Raw genomic sequence first — 21,165 nt, 5'->3', positions numbered from 1 at the left:
TAGTTAATGGACATGACTTGTTATGACCAAAGGATTGAACTAGGGTTTTCTTTACATACAAATATGACCAAATGTGACTCTAGAATAGACTAGCTAAATCCTCGATCAAGGCTTGTAGTACCAAAAAACCATGAAGAAAACCCTAGTTGTTGCTCGTCATAAACATAGAAGAAAGACTTCTACGGTTGACAATTTATAGGAAAATTCATTCACAATGCTGCGCCTGCAATTGAACAATTTACAGACCTTAATACCCCATGTCATTTCAAGAAGCCATTGGGAGATGAAAAGCCTACAAAGAAGCCAACCAAGGAGGGATACATGCATAATACACTTCTATTCACCAAAGCAGATAGAAAGGAGAAAGCTAAAGAACATAAATGTAAGCATTGTGGTTGTGGGAGTTCAAACCAAGAAAACTTTGGATGCGGTATTGGTAGAGGTTGGTGGTCCATGAAGTAAGGATGATGAACGGGTCTAGCGGGGTAAGAGCCGCGTAATACAAGTGCAATGAACTATGACATTTTAAAAATGAATCCCCAAAATGGTAGATAAAGGAGAGGATATATCCTAATCGGACATTATGATATGCGTTGTTATGATGACAAACCAGATCCTAAAAAAGAACAGATCTTCGTAAGACCAAGTTTATTTTATAGGAGTGTATTGAAAGTTTAAATTAAACCTTTGTTGTTGTTAGGAAGGGGTGAAATTTAATTATGGGTCGTTATTTTTGCATCTATGATTACCGATCGACAGGTCATTTGGAAGCATCGGTTCAATAGCTATACGGTGTATGTATCGATTGTATTCACTAGTACACAAACAGTTTAGTAATGCGGTGAAATTGCATTGAAAATTGTATAACATGTAGTTACACAAATGAACGAATCCTAATTCTAATTAAAGTTTGTATTCTCTCTTATCATCTCCAATCGATTCATTCTTTGATTTGCCAACACCAACCACTTTGCATTAGATTCCCTAGCTAATGGATTGAAGATGTGACTACATTATTTTGATGCTTAGAAACAAGTTGTTTTTAATAGAGCATATGATACCCCATATAATTAGGGGCGTAGCTTAGACTATAACTGATGCTTAGAAGCTGCAGTGACTTGTATCGTACAATTATTTAGCGCATATACACACACTTGTTATCAACATCTATCCGGTATTCCTCATTCCAGCAGCGATGCCGTTGATGGTAATAAGCAATGCATCTCTAAGTTTATGATTCTCGGTATCACTTCTCAACCTCTTCAAGATCTCAATCTGCAACATGTTGAGAGGATTAAGATATGGAAGCCGACTCTCAATCAACTTCCTTAAAATTATGTTATTCTCGGACAGCTTGTCGTGTCCTGTAACAGCCAACACGTATTTCTCAGTTGACAAAAGCTCTTTCCTAAGATCATCACCGAGACCCCTCCGAGATTCATGAACCAGAGCTTGATCATAATGTTTAACAATTGAGCTATCAGCTTTCCCCAAAACCATTTCTATCAGGTCAATTGTTGACTGGAAAAATGGCCATTCTTTGTAAGCTGCTTTTAGTTCTTTAACCTGTCCTTTATCACAAACACCTTTCAAACCGGCTCCAACTCCGAGCCACGCTGGAAGAACGAACCGGGTTTGTGTCCATGCAAATATCCATGGGATGGCCCGGAGGTCTCCGATTCCTACTGAGGATTTACGCCTAGTTGGACGGCTACCGATGTTTAGGTGTCCGAGTTCGGCTTGTGGTGTGGCTTCTTGGAAGTAAGTAATGAATTCTGGGTTATCGTAAACCGTGCTTCGGTAGCTTTGGCAGCTCAGATTGGAAATTTCTTCCATGAGATTCCGCCAGTTTTCGTCTCGTGGCGGTTTGGGGGGACGGAGGGTGGCTAGTAGGACCGCTGTTGTGTAGATTTCTAACTGGCGCACCGCCACTCCTGGCGATCCGAACTTGGCTTGCACCATTTCTCCTTGCTCAGTAGATCGAAGCGTGCCCTACGCATTCGGTGGAAGACATGCATGCAACATTACATAAATATCATAAAGTAACCAAAAATTTCTCATAGAAAATCATCAAAATAATCTTCTTGAATGCTTTATATTTACATAGTCATGTCACAAACAAATCACTTCTTTAGCCATGAGACACAATACCAAGAGTCACATATCTACTTTTACTCGTGTATTAGACTTTTTCACATCACTAATGACTTAAACTAATGGCATACAAGACGCCATATTGCGTATAGATAGAAAATAGAGTAAAATGTCATTTTCGTCCCTGAGGTTTGGCCAGTTTTGCGACTTTCGTCCAAAGGTTTGATTTCTCGCATCTGGATCCAAAAGCTTTGAAATCTTGCCATTTTCATCCGGCTTCTTAATTCCATCCATTATTCTGCGTTAAGTTGGGGGTATTTTTGTCTTTGTTCTCCGTTAATGGTATTTTGAATACTTGTACGTTATGCAAAATGCTTGTACATAAAGTGAAAAAGACCGAATTGTCCATTAAGATAACAAAAAAGACGGCATTACCCCTGACTTAACGGAGAAAAATGGATGGAGTTAACGAGCCAGATGAAAACTGCAAGATTTCAAGCCTTTTGGATCCAGATACGGAAAAACAATCATCTGGACGAAAGTTGCAAAACTGGCCAAACCTCAGGGACGAAAATGGCATTTTACTATAGAAAATATTTTGGGTTTAAGCGAGTAAGAGCAGATACACAACCAAGGATTTGCATATCTAATGGCTATATGTGTAAAATTGTTCTGATATAACCATAGAGTTATTATAACATACTCAGAAAAATGTTATTTTCATGATGTCCTCATAATATAGATTGGCTCAAGAACATACCATGACAGAACCAGGTGGCTGGGACTGAATAGCAAGATGTGTAGGACCGCCACCACGGCCGATGCTGCCACCGCGCCCGTGAAAAAGAGTAATCTTGATACCGTACTCTTTGCATGCCGCCACGACATCTTCTTGAGCTTTGTATAGTTCCCATGCAGCAGCAAAACGGCCAGCATCTTTACCCGAGTCAGAGTATCCAACCATTACCTGCGTAGATTAGTCATTAATATCTTAAACCAATTTTACCTTGCTTCCAAATGAGTAATCACATACCTCTTGGTGTCCGTTGTGATTCTTTATGATGTGGTTTTTATACCAATCAATCGATAATAGTTCCCGTATCACTGCACCAGCTGATCTCAGATCTTTCACAGTTTCAAACAGAGGAACTACCCGCAATCTATTTAAGTGAATCATAATCCAACTGTGAGAACATAATTCTTGCCATGCACGCGCGCACAGACACACATATATAGGATTAGAATCATGCAAGTAAACTAGTAATTGAGAACCTTGAGAACACTTATGTACCACACATTTTTCCTAAGCAAAAATGCAAAAAAAATAAAAATTCCTTTTTGATACATACAATGTGTATATTGTCAACCTTTAACTATATACATGTGTGTACACATTTGTATAATTAAAAAACTTGACAATATATACATATGTATATATCCAAAAAATAAAAAAAAATTAAAAATATGCAATTAGAAGTAAAAAAACTAAAAAATACGTTTTTTTGGCTTAGAGAAAATGTGTGGTCCAGAATCGTTCTCGCGGTTCTCAATTAGCATGTGTTTCTCTTAGGATCCCTACCCTATATGTCTATATATATATATAAGAGATACAAGACGAGCAGCCTTACGATCCACCACGACATGGTTTTCCTTGTTCTCCTGCAACAGCAAGACGAGCATCTTTCTGCAGAAGCTCCACAGCAAGGACATCACTTGCCTGTAAAACGTATGTTGCAACAAGAAGCGAGATTGAAAATTAGCTAAGATATGATGAAAGAGAAATTATTCAATTAACATGTGTTTAATTAAAAAAATACGAAGATTCTCATACACTTGAGGCCATGGAAATCACATATGCTCCTAGCGAATCACTACCCAACTCAGCGGAGACACGGAATGTGTCCAGGACTTCTTTAACTTCAGGAGAAACCTAATAACAATTTCAAGAAAATTCAAAAACTAATAACAATAATAATAATTAGTTGCTTAGGCCGGAGGGTGTGGGGGGCGCCATACCCGCCACCTCAGCCTCTATAGCGCCCCGGGCGCTATACACCCACACCCTCCATGTTAAGGAGGGGCGCCATACTTCACTCGCCAACATGGTAACGAGAGGAGAAGGGGGTATCAGGTGGGGCCCACTTGTTTGCACCAATCAAAAAAAAAAAAATTTTTTATTTTTTTTTTCTATAGCGCCCCTAGGGTTATCACCACACCCTCCATGTTAAAGGGGGGGTTATAAAGCCCACTTGGCTGACATGGCGCCTACGTGGCGCTGAGGTGGCGCTTATAAAGCCCCAAGGGGTTATCCCACACCCTCTAGCCTTAGAGAAGAACAAACAGTATAGTCTTTGTTACCTTTATAGTTGGTGGGACCAGAGGCCTCTTTCCTTTCAGCTCTCTTGTTAAAAACTGCAGCCTCTTGTTTTCATCCCATTCACTGTATGTTCCCATATCAAGATATTCGGTAATCGCATCAAGAGTATCTGAATGTCTACCTGATTCCTGTTGCATGACAATAACTTCACATGTATTATATTGGAATCAATGTGATGGTTTCTTCATGTTAAATATGAAACAGAACGAACCTGACGGAGGTCAAGCTTCATCAGTACCATCCCAAAAACAGAAACTCTTCTTATCAGATCAGCAAGTCGTCCATCTGCTAGAATTCCCGAGCCGCATGATTGCTGTGACAGTTAAGAATATGTATAACTGTATAAGTCTACCAAAAAAAGCTGATGAAATTATCAATGGTTATGTGTCGTGTATAATACCAAAGATTCATAGCACAGCATGAGTGGTTGCAATAGCTGGTCAGGTGAGTCATAGTAATCACCAGGTTCCTGATCACAAGGAAGGCCTTCTAGAAGCTGCTCTAACCGTCTACGAGTGTTCATTAGCTGCAATCAAATGAAAAAGTTTGTGTTATATAATCTATAATATATATATATATATATATATATATATATGAAAGAGTAAAATGCCATTTTCATCCCTAAGGTTTGGCCAGTTTTGCAATTTTCGTCCAAAGGTTTGTTTTTCCGCATCTGGATCCAAAAGGTTGAAATCTTTCCATTTTCATCCGGCTCGTTAACTCCACTCATTTTTTCTCCGTTAAATCAAGGGTATTTCGGTCTTTTTTTATTAACGTAAAGGCAATTAGGCCTTTTTTTGTTAACGTAAAGGCAGTTCGGTCTTTTAAAATCTTGTACATTGCCCTATTCAAAAGACCGAATTGCCTTTACGTTAACAAAAAAAGACGGAAGTACCGCTGACTTTACGGAGAAAAATGGATGGAGTTAACGAGCCAGATGAAAATGGCAAGATTTCAAACCTTTTGGATCCAGATGCGGAAAAACAAACCTTTGGACGAAAGTCGCAAACTGACCAGACCTCAGGGATGAAAATGGCATTTTACTCTATATGAAAATTACAAGAGAAAGTAGCAAATTAGCAATAGAGGCTGCCTCCTGGAATATCTAAATTTATGCATATATCCTTTCCTTATATATAGGGAAATCCAATGGCTAATTCTTGATTTTATAATAATTCAGTTAGTGTCTTTGATCATACATGTAGCACTTAAGATTACCTTATCCTTTACGTCCCCAAGGACAATTCTGTAAGGAGAAATGGCAGATTCCTGAGGCATGCTTGGTTCAAGAAGTTTCCTGAAGCTGACTTTACCGAATTGTGTTTCAGCGAATGATTTCTTCTGACCGAGCTGATTGGGGCTGAAAGATCCAGATTTTGGCGTAAGGGGTTGTTGAATGGTGACTGTATTAGTCTGGTTCCCGTCTACGTTTACTTTCAGATCAACTTTGCTTGATGAAGTAACCTGCTCATCCTGGAAATATGTAGAATAAAATTCATTTGTGTTTTATCTCAAATAGATTAAACGGGTCAAATAAAAAAAACCTATGGGTTTATAATCTCTTTACCTTGCTTTTCAGGGGTTTGTACTCTGACCCAGGAACATCTAGGCGGGGATAATGAGATTCCACTTCATTGCATTCTATGGAAGCAATAAAAAAGTATCAGTTTCTTAATTTATAACCTAGTATAACTATATATTAATTTATAGCGTCAGATTCATCCAAATGATCTTCATGTTGTGTTTATCATGCGGGCAAAATCAGTGATGAGGTGGTGGTTTTTTTAACCTGTACAAGAGGGTGCATCAGCTTGAGCTGGAAGTTGTGTAGGTAGGCCATGCACATGATGGCTTTGGTGCTTTGGTGTAGGGTTCAACCTCATGTGCCGTTCTCCTTCATACTTTTCTAAAAAGTACATGCATAAACGTAGTTTAATAAGCTAACGGGCACCTGATGCGTCTACAATGAACTAACAAGAGAAAAATAAACAAAACCTTTATTAGTAATATCATGTGCCAGATATGACAGGCTATTGCTACAGTGGTTCATAGAGAGTTCGAATCTGAGGTTGTCAACTTCCCGTGTATAAAGATCAATCGCCATCCACCTTGATAGAAGAGATACATCTCTTGTAACCTGCAATTGAAAATACAAGTCATTTCTTGAATAAAGCAATACTGGATTTAAATAATCCCAACTATTACCGATTGGCCGGCAACGATCCCAACTAACGAAATCTTTTGTGATAGTCCCAACTTTTAACCTATTATCTCCCAACGAGCTTTTTCTAATTGAGGTTTAACCCCGTTAGTTTTTTGCTGACATAGATTGTTTATGTGGCAAAAAAGTCAGTTTTGATGACGTGGACTCCTTATGAGACAAAAAGTCAAAGTTTTGATGACGTGGACAGCATATGTGGCAAAGTTTTGATGGCGTGGGCGTGGACTGCTTATGTGGCAGTCCACGTCAGCAAAAACTAACTGGGTTAGACCTTGTTAGAAAAAGCTCGTTGGGAGAAAATAGGTTAAAAGTTGGGACTGTGATAAAACGTTTCGTTAGTTGAGACTGTTGTCGCCTAATTGGGATTATTTAAATCCATTTTTCCTTGAATAAATGATATTATTACTGAAACTAATTTCATTCACTTATAGAATTGAAACAAGGCTTACGTTTAGAAAAAAGAATCCAAAACCTCACCTTTGCAGTGACGTTAGGATTTCCATCTCGATCACCCCCCATCCAAGATCCAAATCTTATTGGTGTGCATGTCAAAGGAAGTGGCCTCCCAGTATGCTGAAAAAATAACAAATATATAAAAATATTAATATAAATAAAAGTCAGGAAAATATACCTTCTTTAAAGCATTGCTGAGACGGCGCAAGTAATGGGGTATGGCTTTCCAAAGGGACTGCTCAACATAGTTCAACCCTGGTTTTATATAATGAAATCAGTAATTTCGTTATATTTAAAAATATCCAAATATGAATATAAATTATTTAACTATATGTATCTCCAAAAAGAGTTTACCCGCTCTAGCTTCGTCTAGAGGTGTAGGCTTGTGGCGTCTAAGTTCATCAGTCTGCCATATAGAAGTTATCTCTCTCACCTGTAAGATTAATATTTAAAATTATTCACAAAATTGTTTAGTAGTTTTTGCTTCTATTCAACATAATTTTCAAGAGCACCAGATCTTCTATCAGAGCATCTTGATCTTCCTGTGTAAGATCCTTGCGGTCATTAACTTCTAATAGATGCTGCAAAAATCGACACATAAAAGTCATATTACTTTATCACTAATTTAACCAAAACTTTATCTCAACAAATAATCAAAACAACTTACAGAAATTCTAATGTGTTTATATTGAAGAGTCCGCCTGTTAATCTGAGTGGGATGTGCAGTGAGGACTATCTCTACCGCCTATAAAGAAATCATATATATGTTTGTACATAATGTATATTAATATTATAAATATCTAAAAAAATGTAAGACCTCCAGAAACCATACCTGATTGCATACAGTTTCGTAAAGCACATCTGGAGAAAGCCCACTTTGAATCAGCTGATTAAAAGTATCGTCACATGATTTTGAGGCCTGTGCCACGTTCCTTATCTTACGAGATCTGCAAGAGATTATATTATGTCATTTCATAAACCATTCCTTTTCAGCCAGTATTAGTAACTGAATGAAGGATAATTTACCTGTGATGAGTTTCAGCAATGCCCATTAAGCTAAGAAAATGACTAAAAGCTCTAGCGAGCATCAAGGCTTCCTCTAGTGTCAAGTTTGATAACTCAGAAGCCAATTGCTTTTCTACAACCTCTGCTGTACCCTCGATCCCAGCTGCTCTTATAAGACATGCACTCTACAATTGGTTCACAATTTTCCATCCAAATCAACGTAATGATCATTACTATTTATATCTCAAACAGCAAAACAGAAGCACAATATCACAAATCTAGTTAGAACATATATAAGTACGAGGATAAGCTGTATTCAATGTTAGTCGTTAGATCAAATTGCGAACAACACATTATCACACAATCAAATTTGTCATGTATGTGTGTAATGGAAGTACTTGGTTCTATGTTTGGGTAACTTACTACCTGTTTTTGAATAATATTCTTCAATGAAAATGACATGTTAAAGGTTCATACCTGAATTTCATCATTCATGCATTCTTTGACTTCTATACTCCCTCTTACTTTAAGTACAAAGTGATGTATAGCACTTTAGTTTTTTAAGTCAATACACTGAGATCACATTCAGTCTTTTTAACTTTCTGTTGATCTATTCAACTGCTTTATAACTTTTAATAAAATCCTTTAAGGACCACATAAATATGAAACACTTTATAGTTTGTGGAATTAGTGTGTCAAGTGACTACTAATCCACGCAATCAATAGAGGGAAATCTGCTACAGAAAACATATTCTGAGTTCTAAATCGGTTAAATCATCTAGAGATGTACAACAACCATTCCATATATGTTGCTAACACTAACAGGTTAGCATAGGCATGAGCATTACTTGTAATGTACACCTACCAACGTCATGTTTCATGTCCTAAAAGCCTAAATCAGATCTCAACATCAAGTTTAGTCATTTAGATACCACCGGAATCTAGAGAAATTAAAAATCAGCATAAAAAGTAAAAACAAATTACATACTCAATGAAACAGAAATCGTTTGAATGAACATGAATCAAAACTATCATTTCGTCAAATATTACTCTACGATTAACCAACAGCATGCATCCGATCAATTGAACTGTAAAATCATCATATCCTCACACAGATTACCGATCAATAAACATCAACGCATCGAAACACTTGATCAATTCATGCTTCATATCATATCAATTAACTTCTCCAATCACATGAAAACACAAATCGTTTGAACGAAACATGAACCACAAACATCATTCCGTCAAATTTCACTCTCTAATTAAACAACAGCATGCATCCAATCAATTAAACTTAAAAAACATCATATCCTCAGACAGATTACAGATGAACAAACATCAACGCATCAAAACACTCGATCAGTTCATGCTTCACATCATATCAATTAACTTCTTCAATCACATGAAAACCTTACAGAGAACAACAATCGCAGAAAGTTCTAAGCACATTTATCCGATCAATCGAACTCTAAAATCATCATATCCTCACACAGATTAAGATCGATTTACCTCAACACATCAAAACACTCGATCAACTTACGCTTCATATCATATCTGCTAACTTCTCAAATCACATCAAAACCTCACCAAAAACAACAATCGCAGAAGTTCTAAACATGTAAGATACGTATAACAGTATATACTACCTGAGAGAGAGTACGAGTTCGCTCTATCTTCTCCATGATGTACGGACCGACTTCTCGTTGAAGAACATCGTTAAAAAGACTAAACAGAAGGCCGAGATCATCGTCGTAGCTCTGAAACGAAATCTCCTCTGCTATATCATCCGTTATGTCCGTCATCTTCCTCGGTTCAGAAACCGTTAATGGCGATTGATTGTTGTAAAGAGAGAGTCTGTGTGACTGTGTGTGTGACTGTGTGTGCTTGAAGAAGAAGAAGGAGTTGTGTGTGATTTTTTGTGTACGGTACGAAACGACGCGTGCTGACGTGTGAGGGGTTCACGGGATTATCGGAGGACGGTGGGACCCATGGGGTGGTTTGGCATTAATGAGAAGCACCTGATTGTTCGCTCTTTTTTTTTCTGTTCTGTGATTATTGTAATATATTTTATTTTCCGCTTGCCTACAAAATTCAATTATGGTTGTTACGGATATTTTTAGATTCTCCGTATCTAAAAAAGATTCATATAAATTAATTTTGTTACTACTCTGTGTATTCTTTTTTATCAATGATCTCTAGATTAAGTGGTGGGGGCTTGTATTTCTCTTGAGAGATTTAGGTTCGATTCTTACTTGGTGCAGAGTGATGCACTGGTGGGCAATGATAGGAGACCTAGGGAAACCTGGGTTGGATTCTTGAGCCAAACGGGTTTTACCGGTAATTTCACTGTCGTGCCTACGGGCGGGTGGGTTACCGGGTTTTCCCCGGAATTGGTGATGGACTCGGGTTACTCTCGGAGTACTCCGTTTGTCCAGTGGGTGCCCCGAGAGTGCTCGGCATTGATTCTGTTGGCCGTTCAAAAAAAACTACTCTGTGTATTTTAAAATATTACAAGTAACTAGAATCGCGAGCGTTGCGGTGCGGGTATATTTTAAACCTCAAATAGATTAGTTCAAACGTTATGTGATGCGTTAACCATATGAAAACGCATGTTTTGACGTATCCAAGTTAACTCTATAGCATTCTGATATTGGATCAAGATTACTTAAAGCAATCAAATTTTTATGTACAATCATAACGTTTCTATATGTGACCGATTCATACATAGGAAATGTACCGAAAAAAGCATTAAACACTTATATACGGAAAACTGACACATGTAATCAAAAGACATAATCACATCAAGGATTGAAATTTTACTTGTAGCACGTTGAGGCGTGGTTGAAACGTAGAGTAACTAAAATTTATACCGTCAAATGAAAACGTATTATATTTCATCACACTCGATTCGGAACTAAATTTATTGCGAAACACAAAACAACCAGAAACATACACAAAATAACCACGAAAATATATTATATTTTATCTAACTTGTTTTCTAAAAAAAGTACTTCGAAACGTATACCAACTCAAATTTATACCGACACGTATATAAAAATACACAAGTAAAAAATAGCTTTTCTTAAGTAAAGGAACAAAAGGGGCAAACACACAAAATGGACTTTCCAAAAAAAGTTTACTTCAAAACATATACCAACTCGAATTTATACTGACACATATACAAAAATACGCACATAAAAATAGTTTTTTTAGTAAAGGAAAGAAATAACCAATTGCACAAAAAATATTTTTTTTAGTAAAGGAACGAAAGAGCCAATTGCATAAAATGGAGTAATAATGCAAGGGTTAAAAATGCAAAGTTTAAAAGTTAAAACAGACTATTAGTTTAGGGGTGAAAATACTTATAACATAAAGTAGTATTTTAGAGATTAAAATTGTGATTTTAAAAGGTTAAGGAAGTATAAAAATAAAATAAGGTTAAAAGGGCAAATGTCTAAAGTGGAGGAGGTCGGTGGAAAATTCCACCGACTTTCTTCTTTAAGATTATAGATAATATGGATTTTTTTAATGTTTTTCTTGAACAACAAACCCCCTTTGGGGCACCACATAGACTTTGAACTTTCAACATTTAGCTCGTCCTTGTAAGGCACCACATAAACTCGAACTTCCGACATTTATCTTGTTTGGGGCACCATCAAGACTCAAAACTCCCATCATTTAGCTCCTTTGGAGCACCACCAAAACTTGAACTCTCGTCATTTAGTTGGGAGGAGAACAACTTTACCTATGAGAAACTTGATCTTATAAGAAAAAATATAATTAATCAAATATAAATAAAAGTTTAAGATATAAAATCCAATTTTATCCTTGTTTAATATAAATAAAAGTGTAAGATGTCAAATCCAATTTTATCCTTGTTTAATACATTTCTTATTTTATTTTCATCACATATTATCATTATTTAACTTTTATTATCCTTGTTTAATACATTTCTTATTTTATTTTCATCATCCTTGCATATTATCATTATTTAAATTTTACCATTTTTATAATAATTTTTATTCACTGTTATTTTGTTTCTTTTTTTCTAAATTATGTATCTAAGAGTTGTGATTTTCATTTTTTAATTTTGTCTTTTATAATCTTACATATTTAAATTTATAAAAATAATATCAATTTTTATTAATTTAAGCAATGTAATACACATGTTCTAACCTTAAGGATCTAACATAGCCACATAGGTGAGTATGATCATATGGTTATTATCGTAAATTTATCAGGGAGGATGTGACACCTTGCGGGTACCCTTCCACGGGTTGCAACCCGGGCCAACACACCGCCATCACCAATGCGGGTTGGTTGGGCCAGCTCCTAAATCCGCTTGACATTCGCGTTAATCGAGGAATTTTTGACCGTTGGCACTTGTTTTGACCGCTTGGTCATTTAAAAAAAATATATATTCAACTCAAATACTTTATTCCATTCTCTATTTAAAATCATCCATACCACACAACCAAACCACAAAATTCTCTCCATTCAAATTCTCTCCCTTCTTTATATTCACATTCGCGTTCATCCGTTACCAAATTTCTAGTTTCCATGTCATGTTCTTGAATGTGCCAAACACAGCTTCAATGAGGACTTTAACCACGTAGCGGCGTCGCGCATTCTTGCGACCTCTGTTTAAGTTTAAAATTTTTAAGTTTTATGTTTTAAGTTTATGTAATGTTTTAAATTTTAAATATATGAAATGTTTTAAGCTATTTAATCTTAAAATTAATATTTAATTTTGCGAATATAAATAAAAAAGTAAAAATTACAAGTTTTTTCCTTTATCTTTATACCACTTTTCAGGCGGTGTCCTTTTTAACGAATGTTGACAGGCGGTGTCCTTTACTAGGTATTTTGTTGCAAGTTTAGTCCTTTACACCCAACCCAGTTAAAAACCCTGTTAATTGTTGGGTGTAAAGGACTAAACTTGTAACAAAATACCTAGGTAAAGGACTATACTTGCAACAAAATACATAATAAAGGACACCGCCTGTCAACAGATAACATGGTTTTTTAACTGGGCTGGGTGTAAAGGACTAAACTTGCAACAAAATACCTAGTAAAGGACACCGCCTGTCAACATTCGTTAAAAAGGACACCGCCAGAAAAGTGGTATAAAGATAAAGGACAAAACCTGTAATTTTTCCTAAAATAAGAAAAAAAAAGTTTGTGGCTAGAGTAGGCATCGTCACTATTTTTAAGTTGACGAGTGGTGGTAAGTTGAGGCTAGGTTACTTACCCTATGGTACCCTTTCCTCCCTTGTAGGTAAGGTGAGGGTGTACAACGAAATTAAAGGGGTGTTTGTGATTCCTTCTAAAAAAAAATATTAACTTATATAAGTCTTAAGTCACAAATACTAATTATTATAGACAAGTCATAACTTAGGGGAGTGGGGGTGGTCACTAGTGATAGAATTCTATCACTATCAATATCCAATCAACTCATGCCATGTCATCATCCTCTATTCTATCACTAGTGATAGAAATGTAGTGGGGGTGGTCACTAGTGATAGAATTTCATCACTCAAAATTTTTTTAATTTTTTATTTTAAATTAGAAATTAACAATAAAACACTAAAATTATAAATTTCATTAAAATTAAAACATACTACTTCAATTTAACATACTAGAAATAATTTAGACTACAATGTAAAAAAAAAAACTACTCCTCGTCCGACTCATGAAACTCCAAACCTAGAGAACCTACTAGTTCGATTAAATTGTATCTCAACCGAAAGTGAGTTTCTTCATTCCGCAACTCATGCCATGTCATCGGAAACGTCGAATCCGTAGGGAACTCCATTTGATAAAGATGTAGATTGTGTGAAATGGGTTTAAAATGGTTTAAAGATGTAGATTGGTGTGTGTAAAATGGTTTAAAATGGAGATATAAATAGATAAAGGGTTTAAAGGTTTTTTTTATTGAATATTACCGTTATTCAACGGTCAAAAACAAGCAACGTTCGAATTTTTTCAACTTTTCAACGCGTTTCAAATTTAACGCGTGATATATATAGTGGTGGCGGTGTTCGTGGTGGTTTAACGCGTGACGGGGGATTCATCACGGACCGCCCCACCTCCCCTTACAAATACTAATTATCATTTTTAACTTCTCAACACACAAAAGTAATTTAAATAAGCGAACCCAAACGCTATAAAAACAAATTATTAACTCTTAATAAGTTCGAGTTTTTTCCTAAAAGGGTGTTGGTGGAAAACTTATTTACCAAAATGGGTGATTTGAAAAGTATTTACTAAAATAGGTGTTTTTTTGAAAAAAAAAAAAACTACTTTTTCTCACTCCTTATTTTATAGGATAAAAGCAATTTCTATTTTAAAATATTCTTATAAGAAGAAATTATAGTAAAATTAAAAATGGATTTTTTAACATTTCTTTAACTTTAAAAAAATCTTTAATAGAAACACTTTTATTTTTTCATGAGTACTTTTTTATTTTTTTTTAAAGTATTTCCATAAACGTTTTTGTTTTTAACTAATATAATAAAGTAAGCTAAACCATATTTGTGGAAAGGTGTATTGTGAAACCTAATTTAATTATCAATTAGAGATCAATGTAATATAATGTTATAAAGTATTTTACCAATTATGTGGGTTGGATGGTAAATAAATTCTATAGAAGTATGATTTTATGATAATTTGACGAATTATGTTTCATATACATATTAAGCAAATAACACAAAACTTTTATATAATGATGTTTAAGTTCTACACGTATGACATTGGATGAAGTTACAATTAGGTGATATTTGATTCAATCAGTTTTCTTAGAACCTAAAAAATCTAACCAGATTATTATTAAAAAGTGTATAATACAAATTATGTGAAAACGCAAAAATATAAGAATTATAAATATAAGTGTATCATATGTTTTTATAAGACATGTCATATGGATATATATAATGGTGCATAAATATTCATATATTAATATATACTTATTAGTCGTTTAACTAATGTAGATTATTAGCTTTAATAATACAATTTTTTTTGATAACGAATGATATATCATATAGTTTAAAACTTAGAAAATAATCACATATTATATATTAACTTTTAAAAAAATGTTATATATAAACGTTTCTATTAAAAAAATGTTTTAGAAAAAGTTAAAGAAACCTTGATAACTGAATTAAAAGAAAATATTAAAACTTTTTTTCTATATCTCACGATCTATTTTTTAGTTGTAGTAATTATAAATTTATAAACTTTTATAAAAGAATAATAATTTACATCGAGATAGTTGGCAAACGGGCTACAAGTTGTGCCGGTACCCCTTTTTGAATAGTGTATTTTTTTTCTTAACACTTGTTAAGAAAACATCCTAATAAATATAAATGATTTTATCTATTAATAATAGGAGCGAGAAAAAGTGGTTTATTTATGGCAAATTGGAAAATAATAATCCCACCATTGTGAAATTGGCCAATAATAATCCCAAGTCAGGAATTAGCCACCAATAATCCCACCTCGTCCATTTTTGGAAAATAATAATCCACCGTCACTAAACGACAAAAGTGCCACGTCAGCATTTGGAGTATTATTTTCCAAAAATGGACGAGGTGGGATTATTGGTGGCTAATTCCTGACTTGGGATTATTATTGGTCAATTTCACAATGGTGGGATTATTATTTTCCAATTTGCCTTTTTAAAAAACACCTATTTTGATAAATACATTTCAAATCATCCATTTTGATAAATAAGTTTTCCACCAACACCTTTGAAAAAACTCCAATAAGTTATAAGTTTTTTTCAAAATAAGCTTAACCCAAACACCCTGTCAGTTTCCCGTTTTCCCCAAAATAACCGAACTGAAAACAATAATCGGAGAAATGTCGCTGGCACCTGTGATCGGGGTGGCGGTGTTTCTGGTGAAGGGCGAGACGGTTCTTCTAGGTCGTCGTCGGTCTACAGTCGGTCACAACACCTATGCGCTGCCCGGCGGCCACCTTGAGTTCGGTCAGTCATCTCTCTCTTAAACCCTATATTAGAAATTTGGATTAAATTAAAGAAGCAGAGATGTTGCTGTTGCTATAGTAATAATGATGTGGTTGTGCTTGTGCGTTGTTGTTGGCAACGACAAAAGGGTCAGTTCATGTGATACTTTGTCTTTACTTGTATTTACATAATCGTGTACCAATTAGCGACCTGTACTCTCCTCATTGTTTGATCCATGCTTCACGATGTTGAAAGGGCATTATTAGCCTCACCCCTGAAAATTTTATTGGATGTCTATTGGTGCATTAATTATCCTAGGAGCGTGACTTCCTGACACCACAGGAATCTAACACATATGTTGCGTGCATAGTTTAAACATGTTCGGGTCAGTTTAGGTCAAACTCACACTCACAAACATTTTTGGTTAAGTGGGTTGGTTTTGTTTAGACCTGATGAGTTTATGGGTTGACTTGTTTAACCCAATTACCTTTGTAAACTTTTAAAATTATATGTTTTATTATGTCATATAACTTAAGCTGATTTAGGTATTTTATTCCAAATTTTAACATGTAAAAGGGAAATGAATATCATGTTTAATAGTTTAAACATAATTGTTTTCTACCTATATGTATTTTTTTCTTATATATTCATAAGTTGAGTACCAATATGCTAAAAAGATATTTAAGCTAGCCTAGAGGCTCGAGAGCTACTTGTTATTGGCTCGGTTAAAAGCTCGAACGAGCTCGAGCCTGAAATACAAAGCTCGTTTAGGCTCGCGAGCCTAAACGAGCCCAAACAAAATTTTAATTTTTTGTATATAATATAATACTAATGATGATAACATTGGCAAGCCGAGCTTGAGCCGAGCTTTGGCTTGTTTAAGCGATATTGAAGCGAGCTCGAGCTGGACTTTTAACTCGTTTGAGGTTGTTCTCAAAATAGCTCGAGCCAAGTTGAGCTCGAGCTCGAGCGTTGGGTTTTACTCGAGAGTCGAGTTCGAGCTCGAGCTCAAATAAGTAGGCTCGAACTAAGCCGAGCTGGCTCGTTTACACCCCTATAAAAAGATAAAATATAAAATTTTGGGTTAAACGGGCAGGTTTCATGTCGCCCCGCAGAGTATGCGTGTCGTGTTTGGGTTCATATGCCTGACACGATTTTTGGGTTCATGTAGTATTTGACTCATGGACCCGTGAAGACGACCCATGTAGCACCCCTATTTGGAAGTTAGAACATGATTCATTAAGCTTCATATTTGTGGTCTAACTTTGGTCTAGTAATATATATAGACATTACGCAAGATCAAATATATGAACATAAAGCAAGGTTGCAAAGCATATTTTCTGCAAAATAGACCCATTAGGTGGCTTAACAAGCTTAAGGACATTAATGTGGTCCAACTCCTTCCATTTACGCATGTTCGATGTTTGACAGCGTGTTTGGATGTTTGTTTAGAAACCAATCATGTGATATCCGATAAAACACGTGTGCTTCTTGTTTTCAAGGTGAAAGCTTTGAGGAATGTGCAGCAAGAGAGGTGAAAGAGGAAACGGGTCTAGACATCAAGGATATACAGTTTGTAACAGTAACAAATAATGTTTTCTCTGAAGCTGCAAAACCGCTACATGTTGTTGCTGTTTTTATGCGCGCTTCTTTAGCCGATCCTGAGCAGCTCCCTCAAAACGTTGAGCCCGATAAATGTTATGGTTGGGATTGGTATGACTGGAAAAACCTGCCCCAACCGCTGTTTCGACCTTTGGAGACTATGTTGAAAAATGGGTTCAGTCCCTTCCCTACTGAATTAAATTGATTAGGGATAGTTCTCCACAAATTTCGAGTTAATTACTGTTTTCGTCCCTGTGGTTTGTCAAAAATCACTATTTCAGTCCATTAGTTTAAAAATTGCGATTTCAGTCCCTGTGGTTTCACTTTCGTAACCATTTCAGTCCATGTGGTTTCACTTTCGTAACCATTTCAATCCATTTATTCTGTTAGTACAGGGACTAAAATGGTTACGAGGTGGACTGAAATGGTTACGAAAGTGAAACCACAGGGACTGAAATCGCAAATTTTAAACTAATGGACTGAAATAGTGCTTTTTGACAAACCATAGGGACGAAAACAGTAATTAACTCAATTTCTTGCTATGGTTGGTTTCACTGGATTTATGCTTTTTTTTTTTTTTTGTTACCTAAGTTTGTTTCCAAGATAAATGGGTATTCAATCACTTTCAATTTAGGTTTTGATTGAGACTTAAATGATGGTTAACTAAAGTTGCATTTGATCAACAATTATTTACTTCTTTAAATACAGAGGTGTAATCGAATTACAAGATAATGATATAATGTCAATAATAATAAGCATCCTAATATATACAAACTTGAAATAGGATAATGGCTAACAAAAAAACTTAAAAATAAATGGTTTAAGATAGGATGTTTCATTGTTCTGGTTTTGATATGTTGCATGTGTGACGTGTGGTATGCGCATATAATGTATATATGTGTGGGTGTTCGGGGGGCAAAAGTGAAGGTGTACTATTTTTAACTTTATTTTACTAATTTCGTGAAAATAATGTTAAAAGATGCGGATAGTTAATCATACATCATGAGGTCGCGTTGATAGCCGAAAGAAAAGAGAGTACATGCACTAATTGGCCTTTGTCTTATTTGTCTAGTGTTATGTGCCTTATGTCCAAGGCTTGATGCAAAACTACCATCGAGCCGATGGTCTCACTGGAAGCAGTCTCTCTATTACTACAGGGTAGAGGTAAGGCTGTCTACATCTTACCCTTCTCAGACCTTACTTTAGCTTTGCTATTAGTGAGATTTACTGAGTATGGTGATGATGATGATGATGCATGTGACGTGTTAGGATAGTTGTATTTTATTAACATATTTTCACTTTAACCATATTAAGATATGATGATAACGATGAAACACAACATAAACATACTAATGGATTCATGGATTAATTAGTTTAACCTGCTTATTATTATTTTTTTTTTTCTGAAAAGAGTGAGTGGTGTATGACATAAATTAACATTGTTGGTATTTTATGATAAAATATAAAGTTAAACAAGAATTTGACATTAGATTTTTTTTTTTATTTAAGCGTAACTGTTTGATATCCGTTTTTTTTTTTAATTCATAAGTTATAAGTTGTTGGTATTAATAAGTGATAAAAAAAATACATAAAGATAAAATAACTCAGGTTAAATAAATAAGTCATGTTTGTTTCAAGTGTGACATTTTCAATTCGCATCGACTGTCATCTTCAAGTCTTGTATCAAATTGGATTGGTGAACGGTCTATTTAATGGTCATACTCATGAGAGAGAAAAATAACTCAAACAAGTTATTCTTCTTCAAATTTCCCTAAATCAAAATTTGCATATACTTTCCGGCCCGCGTGTGCATCGGAACTATATATACATTCGCATGGATAAAATTTTCTAGATCCGCCACTGATGATCACTAAATAATTTATCAAAATGGATAAAACTTCACCGTGCTTTCATATATTCTTTTTGGAAACAAGTTATTTTACAGTTCAATGAGGGCTAAGAGCACCCGGGCTCGTCCGTGATAGTATCACGGGAACAATCTTCAACGCGTTAATGTCCACCGCCGGCAACAAGTATAACGCGTGATGAGTTCAACGAAATCGATTTTCGTTATTTGTACAACGCGTGATGATTTATTTTTGTGAGTGGAATTGTTGGTTGGGGGGAAATTGTTGGGTGTGGTGATGAGTGATGACCACCCCCACTAAAAAAGGTTGTGAGTGATGGAAAAATGGTCGATGACATGACGGAACTTGATTGGTGCTTGTGAGTGATAATTTCTATCACTAGTGAACCACCCCCCCTCCCCTAATAAGGAAAGGTAAGTTTTGTTAATGGTGTTTTTAAAGTTCAGTTTGTTCATATTTCTACACTCGTTAATGCTTTGTTACAGTGTTGTGGATTTTTTAAATGCTTATCGATTTGAGATGGCTAGTGTCTCCCGATAGACCCGTTGAGTGAGTTAGGCTCCAAAGAAGATTAAGAAGAAATAAAAGAACTTTGCAACAATTTTCTCTATTCTTCCAATGAAATGCAAATTACAATATATAGACTAATAAAATAATTACTTGCTCCTAATTAAATCTATGGAATAAACCACTGTAACATGGGAAAATGGAAACTTGCACTTTATTATCTAATTTAGGGAAACATGCATGCAAATGGGGAACGTGGCTTTAATATGAACCATGCAATGACGAGATTAACCGATCGTGAGCACGGGATTAGTAGTGGTACGTATCAGTGTATGTATCTGGGAAAAAAAAAACTGAAAATATCAGGAATACAGCGAAAAATATGCAATACAGATTAGAGAGCATTAGTGGTGACAATATAATTATTAGCGGGGACGTATATCGCCGCTAAAAGTTTTACGAGAGTTCTATGCATCCAGTTAATCATATTGTTATTAGAGACAATTTTTGGGCATTAGCAACGACACATTACACATTACTAGGGAATTTTAGACATTAGCGACACACTAGCGGTGATTTGTCGCGGCTATTTTTCTTAATCTTTGTAGCGTTTGATAGATTTTTTTCATTGTTTAAGGATGCTTTGGTCGTATGACCAAAATCTATTCTGGCGGTTTTTTTTCTTGTTCTTTTTGTTATGTGATGCTTTTTATGCATGAACTAGTATTTACCCCCGTGTTGCGACAGGGGTGTAAAACCGTGTTAAATAGTATCAATGTCACACCACTGTGAGCGACCACAGACATTGAATTTGCGACGTGTTAATACGAAACAATTAGACTCAAACGTAAATATAGAAAATAATAATAACTAAGTCCATCTAGGACCCGCGCATTATGAAGAACTTGTCAAACGGGAAAAAATAGATGACATAAAAACGTCGAACCACACACGCACGTTGCGTCGTGTTAACTCGCAAAACTTAGAAAGAAACGTTGAACCACACACACTTTACGCCTACAAATTGGAGTACATCCCCTTCTTCCTACAAATGTTAATTTGTATGTGC

General features: G+C 35.4%; 2 protein-coding genes across 3 annotated transcripts; one reads left to right on the top strand and one right to left on the bottom strand.

Moving 5' to 3' along the window:
- Positions 1-951: 951 nt before the first annotated feature.
- Positions 952-10,181, bottom strand: LOC110872125 (phosphoenolpyruvate carboxylase 4). Its single transcript, XM_022120901.2, has 20 exons — positions 9,800-10,181; positions 8,172-8,335; positions 7,978-8,092; positions 7,813-7,890; positions 7,658-7,726; positions 7,500-7,578; positions 7,324-7,400; positions 7,170-7,265; positions 6,467-6,608; positions 6,261-6,377; positions 6,039-6,112; positions 5,690-5,944; positions 4,872-4,997; positions 4,683-4,784; positions 4,453-4,599; positions 3,926-4,024; positions 3,723-3,811; positions 3,128-3,254; positions 2,855-3,061; positions 952-1,992 (listed from the first exon to the last, which is right to left on the bottom strand). Exons 1-20 carry the CDS (start codon positions 9,953-9,955, stop codon positions 1,168-1,170), a joined length of 3,144 nt encoding a protein of 1,047 aa, XP_021976593.1. The 5' UTR covers positions 9,956-10,181; the 3' UTR covers positions 952-1,167.
- Positions 10,182-15,943: 5,762 nt separating this feature from the next.
- LOC110872124 (nudix hydrolase 1) lies at positions 15,944-18,384 on the top strand. Of its 2 annotated transcripts, none has more exons than XM_035976457.1 (3): positions 15,944-16,140; positions 17,622-17,945; positions 18,252-18,384. In XM_035976457.1, the coding sequence occupies exons 1-2, from the start codon at positions 16,014-16,016 to the stop codon at positions 17,924-17,926; spliced, it is 432 nt and encodes a 143-aa protein (XP_035832350.1). In that variant the 5' UTR covers positions 15,944-16,013; the 3' UTR covers positions 17,927-17,945; positions 18,252-18,384. The 2 variants fall into 2 exon arrangements, with proteins under 2 accessions (XP_035832350.1, XP_021976592.1); XM_022120900.2 differs by having other exon boundaries at positions 17,622-17,948; positions 18,255-18,384.
- The last annotated feature ends 2,781 nt before the right edge of the window (positions 18,385-21,165 follow it).

Source organism: Helianthus annuus, chromosome 8 (assembly GCF_002127325.2).
Source record: "Helianthus annuus cultivar XRQ/B chromosome 8, HanXRQr2.0-SUNRISE, whole genome shotgun sequence".
In the NCBI taxonomy this organism is placed as follows: Eukaryota; Viridiplantae; Streptophyta; class Magnoliopsida; order Asterales; family Asteraceae; genus Helianthus; species Helianthus annuus.
The sequence above is the reverse complement of the archived record's forward strand: the minus strand, read 5'-3'. Positions and strand labels throughout refer to the sequence as shown.

Excerpts from the sequence above, each read along its gene's own strand:
- LOC110872125 (XM_022120901.2), bottom strand. The coding sequence starts at position 9,955 with ATGACGGACATAACGGATGATATAGCAGAGGAGATTTCGTTTCAGAGC. Across the intron at positions 7,401-7,499 it reads TCTAGACGAAGCTAGAGCGG|GGTTGAACTATGTTGAGCAG; the intron begins GTAAACTCTTTT and ends ATATAAAACCAG. Across the intron at positions 3,255-3,722 it reads AAACCATGTCGTGGTGGATC|ATTGCGGGTAGTTCCTCTGT; the intron begins GTAAGGCTGCTC and ends TCACTTAAATAG.
- LOC110872124 (XM_035976457.1), top strand. The coding sequence starts at position 16,014 with ATGTCGCTGGCACCTGTGATCGGGGTGGCGGTGTTTCTGGTGAAGGGC. Across the intron at positions 16,141-17,621 it reads CGGCGGCCACCTTGAGTTCG|GTGAAAGCTTTGAGGAATGT; the intron begins GTCAGTCATCTC and ends CTTGTTTTCAAG.